The sequence below is a fragment of the Sinocyclocheilus rhinocerous genome, unplaced genomic scaffold, assembly GCF_001515625.1.
Source record: "Sinocyclocheilus rhinocerous isolate Xijiao unplaced genomic scaffold, SAMN03320098_v1.1 scaffold675, whole genome shotgun sequence".
Taxonomy (NCBI): domain Eukaryota; kingdom Metazoa; phylum Chordata; class Actinopteri; order Cypriniformes; family Cyprinidae; genus Sinocyclocheilus; species Sinocyclocheilus rhinocerous.
The window spans coordinates 353,770-367,218 of NW_015629520.1; the positions used below are offsets into that span (position 1 = coordinate 353,770).

Below are 13,449 nucleotides of genomic sequence, written 5' to 3' on the forward strand. Positions count from 1 at the left end.
TTTTGTGGACTACGCAACGACCCAAGTGATTCAGACGTAACACCTGCTTGGTTTGGGTACTTTTTATTTTATTTTTTTTAATTAAACCTAGTATTATCTTATGTTTGGTCCTTGCTAAATTGGCAGTTGTTACAGATTATTTTAATCTAATTTTGAGACAATTATGGTTATTTAGTGTACCTTAGTGTATCTTTTAAGATATGTTCCCCCTGTGTTTTTAGTGTAAATATACCATAGACTGTATAAAAACATGGACGTAGTGTCCGTGACGTCACCCGTAGGTTTCCGAAGAGTGTTTTTGAAGCCTAAAGTAGGCGGAGCTGGCCGTCGCCATTTTGGCAGCGCGTCACCATGCTTCACTCCCGGATAATCGAAAATGGGCAAAGAGGCGGGAGCAGGTTGCTGAAGCCACGCCCACCTAGCTCGACGGTGGTGACAGCAGCAGCAATCCACCTGTCACTCAAGTGGCCACGCCCTTAATTATGCAGAACTTTAAGGCTTAATATAATTTAAACGGATGAGTTATAAAAAAATTCACCCCCTCACAGTTGTCATGAAGGGCAAAATTAGCTATATAGACCAAAATCATTTTTTGAACCAGGCTGTAAACATGTTTTTTTCTGCTGTAAAATTGGGCATTTTAATATGGGGAGTGTATGGGATTGACTCCCTTTTGCAGCCAGCCTCTAGCGGCCAGTTGACGAATTACAGTTTAAGTCACTTCCTTGTTGGCTTCACGAGAGAGAGCGGGAGGTTGCTGCTTGGTCTAAACAGTAATTGGCTTGCTCTGGGAAAATGTTAGAAATGACAACCATATTTAATTTCAGTTGCAGGACTGAATCCACTAAATTATTATGTGTACGAATACAGGAGTCACTGCTAATCTAAGCATGGTGATAATGTGGTGTAAATGAAAGACGGATGCCAACAAATGAAGTTGTTTTACGTTTGATATTTGTAACCTTTTTTTTTCGAGAGTGAATTTGGTTTTCACACCCATTAACAACAGAACTCTGTGTGTGAACAGAACTCGATTAAGTGCTCAAAAGGGGAGTGACAACTGAATTAAGCTGCAGTGTGAAAAGGGCATGTCCAAACAAAGTTATTCGGTTCAGGGAATCAAAACCATATTTTATTTGCAAAACTGAATCCTACAAATTCTTGTTCTGTCTGTATGAATACCGGAGTCACTCCTGATCTCACAATGGTTGGCATGGTGATAATGTGGCATCTTGTGGTTGTAAATGACATGTGGATGCTAACAAATTAACCTGATTGCTATTTTTGATGAAAGTTTTTCCGGGAGCAAATTAATTTGTCACTCCCCTAATTAATGAATGTGTATACAGAACAGCATTAAGCAACCAAAAATGAGTGACAACTGAATTTAGCTGCAGTGTGAACTAGGGCTGCATGATTAATCCAAATAAAACCCAAATCACAAAGGCTGTGATTTTAATTAAATAAAAATATATGTACTGCATGTTTCCAAGTGAAGCGTGGCACTTTTATTTCTCATTTTGTTTAATATTTCTATTATAATAATAATTTATCAGAAAAATCACAATTAGATTTTTTTTTTTTCACAAATTGTGCAGCCCTAATGTGAATAGAACAATCTGAATTTTTAGATTATGACGTTGTGTCTATACCATATTCCTCCTGACGTTCCTCCTGTTGAAATATCCACAGGTGACCCCAAATGCTGGCAAAACAAGTGTCTACCAGGAGACCCCAATTACCTGGTGGGCGCCAACTGTGTGTCCGTGCTGATCGACCACTTCTGAAGAGAGCAACAGCTGGTCTGTTACTGAACGTCAGCGCGCATGGACCCTTCTCCAGTTCTTCTACTCAGGAGGAGGGATTTGCACCACTTTATGAAGTATTAATTCTTCCCTCTTTTCTTTGATGGGCTGAAGCGTCGTTCCCAAAAAATATCTTTGAGAATAGCACTGATGGCACAGTGCTATGGAGCGCTCCTTTTCCTATTCCCTTTGGTTTCCTCTTTTTTTCCCCCCAAGTTTGGTTTTGCCTTTTTCTTTACCTTTTGGTGCTTGAAGACTTGCAAAAAATTACAAATGAAATCAAACTGCTAATGGAATGCATGAACTGTTGTGGCAACAGTTGGAAAAATGACCCCATTTTTGACATTTGTAGCGTATTTTACTCTAATTAATTAGAAGTCTTGAACGGAATCGGAAAAAAATAAATGGAAAAATGTATTAGTTTTACGTAATACAAGTGAATCCTACTAATGTGCTCCCAAACAGAAAAGTCAATGTAGAGCTTTTTTGTTTGCAAGGTTGTGTTTTTTTCGTGGAACGCTGTAATGAATTGTCGCGGATCTGGAAAGCATGTCGGTTTCTAGAAAATGAAGAACAATTGAGACTTTTTTGAAGTGAAGAACTGATTATTGAAGGAATGTGACTGTTGCACTCATCTGCTCATGGACTTCCCTCGGCTAAAAAACAAAACAAAAAAATGGGCTCTTTCTCACTCGTTTTGAACCGATCTTTTCTAGCGATGTTTTATTGTAGATAAACATTGACTGTGGTTTTCCGAAACTCCTGCTGTCTAGAGATCTATGCATGTGCTATGACTCAGGTCCAAACGCCTGCTACTATGTTGAGTACACAAACCTACCCATCATACACTGCAAGCAGTGATGCCTTATCTGCATTTTTTTGTTACTTTGACCCGAAAGACTAGCAAATGTCGAATTTCTGTTACAGAGGGAAGTTACGAAGGACACAAAACTCACACCATAATGAAGCGGGATATTTAGCACACAAATAATGAAGTCTGATCAACAGGTCTGCTTTTTCACTGCTATGCATATGACGATATACAAGAACACTAGGATATGTTTCAATTACAGCTGTATATATTGTGCTAGCATATGGCCTTGGTTCGCTGTAAATGACCTTTTGTACATCTTTGTTATTTTGTATCAAAACGTAACATGGAAAAAAGTTTCTTAACGGAGAAAAAAAAAGGAAAACTATAACATTGGTTATGTTTGTATTCCAGTTATACTTCTGAGCCTTGGAATTTACCTTAGCAGTACAGAGAAAATTGAAACAAATAAAAAAAAAATTAAATAAATGCAACGAAAAAGGACGTTATCTTTTATACCAACAACATATATACAAACACTACGTAATGGCATTTTTAAAAGTTACAGAAACTTGTATTATTTACAAACTAGAAAAGTGCTCGGTTTAAATAATTTAAGGATTCTGTACTTCAGACGGGTCCGTGTTGGTGGTTGGACCCTGACTTTATTTGTGATACTGGATGCTGTATTGTGTGCCCTGAAATGTATTTTTGTACTAATAGACAGTTTATTAAGGCACATCAGTACGAATTTGTTTTGATATGACGACGCAGCTTCATTCTGGGTTTACTTTTCTTTGTGTGGCGACATTCTTTTTATTTTCTCTTTTTTTTTTTCTTTGCAGCACATTTCTAAGTATACAACTGTATTAATAAATTAATTTTAAAGTAAAAATTGTTTTTACTCTTTGACGAACGTGGTGTTGGATAATCTTGACGATTGTGAAATGGAAACGATGTCAATGACCCCTGTGTTGGGTACAGAAGGGAAAGTGGTTCATTTGGGTTTGTGGTTTTAGACATGTTTATTTTTGAGCTCAGAGGTTGATGGGAAGGGAGGTCATGAATTTTGTACACTTGCCCTTTCACCTACTTAAAACAGATACTGCAGCTGATTAGAGTCAAACTCTTGACCAGCTGACGCAAGACCATTGAGAAAACCAGCGGCCAGCTTTCTTAAAAGCCATTGTGTCAGCAGAAGGACTTTTCAACCCATAAAGCAGTGGCTCTCAAATGGTTTGTGGCAAGTGGTGACTAGGAACCACAATTATTTTACTAAAGTAAATAAAAATGTCATTCAAATTGAAATTTTAAATTAAATTGTCAAATTTAATTTGAGTGACAAATTTGAGCCAAAATACTAGGGCTGGGTTAAAAAAAAAAAATCGATATCTCGATTACAATCGATTCTCATCTTTACTGAAAGATATCGATTCTTAAAGCCCAAGAATCGATTAGTCTAGCCTGTTTTCAGTTAATGGATGGAACATCGAAGCACACCTCCCATCCAATATATCACAATAAGCATTGTGCTTTGGTACTTTTAATATGAAACAAAGTCTCAGATTTCAAATTCTGTCTATTGTATTGCAGTATTCAAACAATAAATGCCGTTTTGGCGCTGTTTAATGACAGATCGCTGTAGCGCCTCAGTTCAACAGACGCGGTGCGCGAGGCGCACGTGAACTAATAATCTCCTCCACATTAATACCAGTTTCAGCACAAAATAATCATGACTAAACATCCGAAGGTAAGTTAAAAGAAAGACTTCAATATTATAGTAATGTAGTACCTACTGACTACTGTAAATATTTTACAGCATTAGTTAAGAGATTTTTTTTTCAATGAGGAAATTTTGCAAGTGTACCAGATATATATACAAAATAATCGATATTGAATCGAATAGAATCTAATCGCAAGCTTGTGAATGAGAATCAAATTGAATCGTGAAATTTGTGTCAAAACCCAGCCCTACAAAATACCATAGCATTTGAACATGGCCTTTGAATTTAGCAAAATACACTATGGGAAGCCTTAAAAATTATTTTGCTACGATATGCACGGTTAGTTGCCGTTTTTTATTTGTATTTCACATGTTCTCTTCTGACCATGACCCAGATGAGAATCACTGCTTTGAGAGTATATTTAGTGTATCACAATCTTATTAGACTCTATTTAACTCTTCTTACAAGTTGAGATTATAAATGAACATTATTAAAAGGTTAAGTAATAAGGCACACGTTTACGCACTTCGTAAAGTACTAATGTAAAACAGTTGACTGTACTGGTCTGTAAAGTTTTAAATCATTCACTGTAATCACTTGTTTTCCCTGAGATTAGTGGTTAGTAGATTTCAAAGTTGTACTGTTAGCTTATTCTATGGATTTTTACAGTTTAATGTCCTGCGACATGATTGACATGTGAATTTTTTGAGAGAGTGGAATGTATTTCTTTTGCGTCAGGTCCAGAAAGTAAAGAGGATCTCGTATTGAGTTTGGGTCAAAGCCCTCCTCCACCAGCTTCACTTTCTTCATCTTGAAAGTTCCTGTGACTTCCAAGGAATTCTGAAAGACAAATTTGCCATCGAAGAGTATCAGAGAACCAAGCTGACACTAGAAGAGGATGGCGTCTACCAGCAGGATTTACGGAGGTAAGGCATCATACCTGAATTCGGATGAATCGAGGTCTGGCGTACACTGGAAGATAGTTTGCCAAAACACTGCATGTGTTGACGCAGTCAAACTCTCTGCCCTCTTTCAGTTTCACAGCTGCCATTCCAATCCTTCCTTCATGACCTGAAGATACATGAGATTTTAATGTGAAAATCCAATTAACAACATCCTTTGACTATACAGTATTTCAATGGATGAGAGCTGAGCAATTTAATGTTTTGGTTCCTTAAAAGAGTTCACTCAAAAATTAAAATTCTGTCATCATTTACTCACTCCAAACCGGTACGAGTTTCTTTCTTTCTGTTGAACACAAAGAAAGATATTTTGAAGAATGTTGGTAACCAAACAGTTTCTAGTCCCCACTGACCTTCATAATATTTTTTTCCCATATTATGGAAGTCAATGGGAACCAAAATAATTTGGTTACCAACATTCTGCAAAATACCTGCTTTTAATGTTCAGCAGAAGAAAGAAATTCATACAGGTTTGGAACAACTTGAGGGTGAGTAAATGAGATTTTTCATTTTTCTGTGAACTATTCCTGAATTGATTCTATTATCCTATAATAGAATAAATAGAATAGAATGGGCTTAACAGCTTATTATTTTTTATTTTAATTAAAGTACCATTTATTGTAGAAAAATTTCTACAATAACAATTTCTACAAAATTTCCTTATTTACAAGTAATTGAACTGATTTCAATCTCAAGCCCTACATCCTGAATGATTTTGGGTTCACACTTAAAGTAATTTTGTAAGTGTGGCTCGCAAGTCATGAACAGATTTGATCCAATGTGTGAATTGGTGAATCGGATTCAAATTGCTAGAAAGATTCAAATAATACAGCCTTCCTGTAGCTCAAACAGTAGATCACGGCACTAGCAACGCCAAAGTCATGGGTTCAATCTCCAAGGAAATCAGCAACTTGAATGCATTATTAGTCGCTTTCGATAAAAGCATCTGCCAAATGAATGTAATGATACTAAAATAAACTGGCTCATGAAGTGAAACATTCATTAATAAAACTACACTGATCAATGCAGACGTTCAGGAACCATCAATGGAATGAATTTACACATCATGAAACCCATTCCATTCCCAACCTCTTACATTTCAAATCATGGCTATTTGCAGATATAACATCTACCTTCAACTTTGACTCCATACACATTGGCCTCCTCAATGCAGTCCACCATCATGAGAATATCTGCCACCTCAGTTGTAGCCACATTCTCTCCTTTCCACCTGCAATTAACAAATGTTAATGCAATGCTTGAAACTCTTAAGTGTGCAAATGATGGTTCAGCTAAAGCTGTGCTACCTGAACGTGTCTCCAACTCGATCATGAAAGTAGACAAAGTTGTCGTGGTCGATCCTCAGCAGATCTCCACTGTTGAAATACAGGTCTCCTTTCACAAACACATCACTGAGTCTCTTCTTCACCGTCTGCTGCTTGTTCCCAGCGTAACCGACAAAAGGGGTGTGTTTTGTGATTTCCCCAACCAGAAGGCCCACCTCATCTACACAACATTAATATCAACAATTGTAGGACTAAAGCTGCACATGCAACATGTTCAGTGTTAAACATTAACTTTTTATGACAATGTTTTTAACAAAAGGTCAATGGGAGTCTTAAAACCTCAAATACTAGCCTAAACAAACACCTCGTACTATCTTTACCGATGCCACATGGCAATAAAATGAAGTATATCATAAAACCCACCAAATTAGCACCTGACTGACCTTTTCCGACTGGGATACACAGACCCTCAGTGTTCCTCACCGGCTCTTCTTTTTCAATGGCAAACTTAATGATGGCAAAGGGGAAAAACACCTGTGGAATACAATGGCAATCAAGCTGACTTTGCACACAAATGCCTTTCTCATTGATAAGAAATATGTATCGTCACTCACCTTGCTGAGAATATTGATACGACCGACCACTCCGACTTTATCGGTGTAATTGATGAAGCCGACATTTCCTTCTGTGGCGGCATAGAGCTCTCGGACATGAATGCGTCCAAAACGGTTTAGGAACTCTTTCCAGACATCAGCTCGTACGCCATTTCCAATGGCAACCCTCACATTGTGGTCTTGGTCATTGTCTTTCTGCAAAGTGAAAACACAACATCCTGGTTTGTGGTTTTGTCTTTGCACTGTCCCAAAGATTTCCAGCACAAAACACAGTAAATCTGTCCACAATCTAGCAGTAGCCCCTCACTGCAGAACACAAGATCCAGGGGGTGTGGTTGGATCCACATCTAGGGGGTGGAGATTGGTAGGTTTAGGGGTGGAGAAGGGTGGGTTTAGGGATCGGGGGGTGGAGACGGGTAGGTTTAGGTACATGTAAGATGGGAGGAGTTGGATCTGGATCCAACCACGCCCCCTAGATCTTGTGTTCTGCAAGTGAGGACCATCTCCAATCTAGTGAGTCATAACAGTCATAAAACCTCACAAGTGACTGAATCGGACCACTTTACATAGTTAGGCCACACCAATAGTGCTCCTGTACGCTGGAAGTTCCTATAGTTCAAATAGTAGAGCATCCTTAGCAACACCAAGGTTATGGGTTCGATTCCCATGGAATGCATGATCTGATAAAATGCACTATATACTTTGACATATAGTTGTTTATAAAAAAAAATGCGTAAATGTAAGAAACTCCTCCCACACTTGGTTCCAATTGAGTTTCGTTTTAGCATGTTGCTAAGCTAACAGGTGCAGTCACATTCACCATTGTTCTGCGAATTTTCACTGGTGAAATCGAGTCATACACAAATACTGAATGAAATGGTCAACTTTAAGTGTTATGCTTTCGCAATGCATTCTGGGATTGCCTTCTCAGTAAGTCTTAAGGTGCATTCACATTTACCATTCTTGGGCAACTTTTCGAAGCTGAAATCCAGTCGTTTCAATAGGAATCTATGCAATCTAAAATTTGGCATAAGGGTGAAATATTTCCCCACTCAGATTTCGCAGTGGGCTCCAGTTGGTCACACAGATTCAAAGTCTACTTGGTTTGAAAGTGACTTCTGTGTGAGCTGTGCTTCGAAACCTTTCGAATCATTTGTTTCGAAACAGTGGTTCGGAGCGCATATCAAAATGCCAAAGTCACGTGATTTCAGTAAAGAAGGCTTCGTTACGTCAGAAACGTTTCGAAATTTCAATAGTTCGCCTTAGGGGGGCGATCTCTGTGAACCCGTGAATCATGCGAGTTCACTCGCCCCGCAGCGGCGAACCACTGCATTAGCGTCTATGGTTTTTATACGATCTCAGATCAGTTAGATCAATTTGTAGACATTTTTAATGAGACATTTGTGTAATTAAAAGGATGAGTAGTAGTTAATAGTCTCTACTGGCCTGTTTATACAAGCTCTCTATAAAACAAACAAAACAAGCACTTGCAAATTAATAATAATTATTTTAAAGATGCATATTATACATACACTTTTTAAATTATTTTTATTGCATTTAATATATTATACTTTCAAGAAAGCATTTGCATTGGGTTTGTAAAAGCTGTTTTTATGCATGTTTTGATCTGAGTTTTTGTTGCATTTACACAGTTTTGACCAGCTTGCGTCACCAGCATGTGGTGTTTCGAGCTCTTCGAAACAGTGAACCATTTTGCGAAGCAATTGGTTCAATTGATTCGAAGCTTCGAAATGATTCGTTTCTCCCATCACTACCTTGGATTGTACTTCTAATTCATGACCGGCGTTTTGTTTTGAAACGTTTCGAAATTTCAATAGTTCGCCTTAGGGGGGCGATCTCTGTGAACCCGTGAATCATGCGAGTTCACTCGCCCCGCAGCGGCGAACCACTGCATTAGCGTCTATGGTTTTTATACGATCTCAGATCAGTTAGATCAATTTGTAGACATTTTTAATGAGACATTTGTGTAATTAAAAGGATGAGTAGTAGTTAATAGTCTCTACTGGCCTGTTTATACAAGCTCTCTATAAAACAAACAAAACAAGCACTTGCAAATTAATAATAATTATTTTAAAGATGCATATTATACATACACTTTTTTAATTATTTTTATTGCATTTAATATATTATACTTTCAAGAAAGCATTTGCATTGGGTTTGTAAAAGCTGTTTTTATGCATGTTTTAGCCTGAGTTTTTGTTACACAGTTTTGACCAGCAGGCGTCACCAGCATGTGGTGTTTCGAGCGCTTTGAAACAGTGAATCGAATTGATTCGAAGCTTTGAAATGGATCGTTTCTCCCATCACTATGCTACACTAGTGACAATGGACCTTTTTTGCCCACAAAATGTAGCTGAAATTTCAGTAATACAGTATGACTGCACTTAAGGCAGTATAATTTTGCTGCTTACATTTTGAACAAGTCTTCATAACAGAAGTCTAGGCAGCTAACTAGGTTTTGGTACAGAGCTAATGACAGTTCAAGCCCCTAAAAACAAATTATAAAGAGAAATATCTCCACACTTGTAAAACATATGGACTTTTACCTTTGGCATATTGCAGAGGTAGCGCAGTGTTTCACCAATGTACTGCATCACAGTTATGTTGTACTTCCTACAGTCATCCCAGAACTGAGAGGCAGAAAACTTTCTCCGCAGAACCACAGTGTTTCCTGGAGAAAATATTAAGATGTAAGCAGCACTATATAAAACCACCAGACAAGAATTTCTAAATAGAAAAAGTAGCGTACAATATAATCCATTATACCTCTTTCAATGGATCCAACAAGTCCGATGAGGAACCCGGCGCTGTGATACAGAGGCAGATTGATGTAGAATATGTCTTTAGACGTCACTCCACACACACCCTGGATGAACGACGAAGCCCAGACTCTCTCATGGGTCACATACGCTGCTTTAGGAAGACCTCCATAGACCAAAATACCAATGTTATTTAGGGATCCATATTATATGACTCCTTAAGTGCTGTATATATATATATATATATATATATTGTGACTATACACTGCTGTTCAAGTTTGGGATCAGTAAGATTTTTATTACTTTATAAAGAAGTCTTATGCTCATCAAGGCTGCATTTCTTTGATCAAAAATACAGAAAAAAACTGTAATATTGTGGAATATTATTAGAATTTAAAATAACAGTGTTCTATTTTAATATACTTCAAAATATAATTTATTGCTATGATCAAAACTAAATTTTCAGCATCATTACTCCAGTCCTTCAGAAATCATACTAATATACTGATTTATTATCAATGTTAGAAACAGTTGTGCTGCTTCATATTTTTTTGGAACCCGTGATACTTTTTTCAGGATTCTTTGATGAATAAAAAGTTAAAAAGAGCAGCATTTATTCAAAATAGAAATTTTGTAACAATATACACTACAGTTCAAAAGTTTGGGGTCAGCAAACTTTTTTTCTTTCTTTCTGTTTTTTTTGAAAGAAATTAATACTTTTATTCAGCAAGGATGTGTAAAATTGATAAAAAGTTACAGTACAGACATTGTTACAAAATGTTTCTATTTTTTATAAATGCTGTTCTTTTTAACTTTTTATTCACCAAAAAATCCTGAAAAAATTATCACAGGTTCCATATATAGTATATTAAAATAGAACAGAGTTATTTTAAATTGTAATAATATTTCACGATATTACTGTTTTTTTCTGTATTTTTGATTCTTCTTTAAAAAGTAGGCTAATAAAAATCTTACTGATCCCAAACTTTTGAACGGCAGTGTATATTTAGCATTAGCAGTATTGGCCTGCTTTGATATGCTATTCAATGTAATATAACAATAAATTTTACATAATCCACTAAATGTGGCCTTGTCAATTACCTGTAGTGCCAGAAGTGTAGATATATAGTGCTGTAGTCCTGATATGGATGTTGGACCTGAGAGACGGGGACAGCGGCTTATCTGAAGCTTTGGCAATGGCTTGACCGATACACTGAATGCCGTCTGTAGTGCACTCATCTGACAGGAGGTATACAGTTATCCCCTTCTCTTTCAGTGCCGGCAATATCTCCTCAACAGCATCACAAAGCTCTGCGAGAGTAACACTTCACTGCAAAACTCTCCAGAAACTGACACACATGTAAGTGTTACAAGCTGATTGTGCATAGATAAGATCCCTGAAGTTGCAAAGACTAAAGTCTCAAAACCAAAGAGATATTATTTATCAAAGTTAAGACTCTGCCACGCCCCCCTAAAACGGCTCGTTCTAACACGCCCCCACATATCTACTACCTCTCTTTCAGAAACGGGCTTGACTTACCCTGCTTTCTCGGGTTTGACAAACCCCCCAAATCTGTAACGGAAAACCCAGAGTTTCCCTCATTTCGGGGTTAACATACTCGGAGTTAACTTTAACCTCCTTTCTGAAACGGGCCTCTGGTCATATCGCTGCGCGCAAGAACTATATCTTGTAGCGGAAGGATGCCAGTTAATCAATTTACTAATTAACATGCTTTTTTATTATTAAATTTTTATATTTTTACCCTCAATATTTTTATATGTAGTAACCTTTCATATAAGAAATAATATAGCTGAAACCCTGATAGATGTAACGAATATAGTCAGTAATTAGAACGCTGCACCTAACAACACCCGTTTTAATAGTGACTATATTCGTAATATAGCCTAATCCGACCTCTTCTACTATATTGCGTAAGTGACTATCTTTTGACAGTCCCACTTTTAAAAGTCATAATTTCTGTTTTACATGTTTAAGAAAGCAAAGTATTTATCAAAAGTAGGCACGCATGTAGAAAATGGTTGGAAATGAGTGCAAAGGCCTCACAGCATGACATTCCGCTGCTACAGTAGCTGCTGTTCGTGGATAGTAACTCTACTGACTGACAGTGCGTATAGATCTCACCGGCAGCTGCTACAAGCACGCTTGCGCCGCAGCAGGAGAAGCAGTGAAGCAGTGATTTGGATCTGATGTTGAAGTTCAGGAGTGCTGCGGGACAGCCGAGCTTAGCCAGGCCGAGCCAGGTCCACACGAAGCGGGGCTCGTTGCCCAGGAACAGCGCGACCGTGTCTCCTTCTCTGAGCCCAGCCTCCGAGCGCAGCGCATTCGCTACTTTGTTACTCTCCTTATCCACCTCCTCATAAGAGTAAGTCTTCCCCTCGAAATGAATGAACACTTTTCGCGGGTGTTTCTTCACCGCGTCCAAAAAGCAGTCCACAATACTATAGAACGGAGTTTTCCTTTTGTAAACAATTAATCGGATCCCGCATCCAAGAGCCCTGTACATATACACGCAGTCCTGGAAAAAATATGGGAAGAAAGTTGTCAGCAGCGCGGGGAGAAGAGCCAAGCCCGCGAGGAGAGTGATCCACACATACATGTTTCCTAGAGTTTGGAAAACACAAGGGTTTTGAGATTAACTATATGCCATAGCCTGACACCACTTCCACAGTCTTAAAATTCATGGGCCACATTCTCGAAATACAAGTTCAACCCTTTTGGGGCTCCAGAGAGAGATTATATCATTCTGATCAACCCCCGACTCAAGAGCCTCGTCGGGTTGCCAGATCCTACATCAAAGCGGTGCCCTGTTTACACACGCTTTTAATATGAGAAACCATGGCTGTCAGTTCATTCAAATAATTAACTGTGATTTGTGGTTAAGTTGTAGGTTTTGAACATTTTTAAGGGAAATTATGCTGAATTTGTTTCTGCAGACATTGCTTGTAATTTAATATTTGTGTGTGTGTACAAATTGCTTGTTGCTAGAATATTTACCAGTTACATCTGGTAAACGTCTGTTAAGAGTATTATCTTCCAATCAAAGATTTTAGATTTGTTGACAATTGTGTTTAGGGGACAAATTAAAATTTTGTTAGTTTCTTTGTTGCTACGGTTGTACACTAAACTCAACTCAGATTTTAAATAAAATTAAAAAACATATTTTGAGCTCCTCGGTTTACAGTAGTTAAGCACTGAGGAGAAAAAAAGTCTTTATTGTGTGTTCATGTTTAATTCCATGCAGTGGCACTAAATAATTATATATTAGTTAGATCATCATATTATAGAAACGTATTATGTGAGCTGATATTCAAATTATTTAAAGACTTCTTTCTATTTAAACAACTTCTGTGGGAATTTATGGAGCATTTCTTATTAATTTCAATATTTCATGTTCAAATACTCTCTAACTATTGATATTAAACATAATAAAATCAAATATTGTATT

General features: G+C 37.5%; 2 protein-coding genes across 2 annotated transcripts in view; one reads left to right on the plus strand and one right to left on the minus strand.

Annotated features, from left to right (window-relative positions):
- Positions 1-3,988, plus strand: part of LOC107739097 (tight junction protein ZO-1-like) — a 115,108-nt gene extending 111,120 nt beyond the window's left edge. The window contains exon 28 of the mRNA XM_016551095.1: positions 1,693-3,988. The gene's annotated coding sequence lies outside the window, so the exon portion shown is untranslated. The remainder of the gene's footprint in view (positions 1-1,692) is intronic.
- An 817-nt stretch (positions 3,989-4,805) lies between these two features.
- Positions 4,806-12,765, minus strand: slc27a2 (solute carrier family 27 member 2). Its single transcript, XM_016551052.1, has 10 exons — positions 12,126-12,765; positions 11,084-11,293; positions 9,990-10,148; positions 9,770-9,894; positions 7,203-7,397; positions 7,032-7,122; positions 6,610-6,808; positions 6,436-6,533; positions 5,281-5,411; positions 4,806-5,180 (listed from the first exon to the last, which is right to left on the minus strand). The coding sequence occupies exons 1-10, from the start codon at positions 12,598-12,600 to the stop codon at positions 5,004-5,006; spliced, it is 1,860 nt and encodes a 619-aa protein (XP_016406538.1). The 5' UTR covers positions 12,601-12,765; the 3' UTR covers positions 4,806-5,003.
- Between the last annotated feature and the right edge of the window lie 684 nt (positions 12,766-13,449).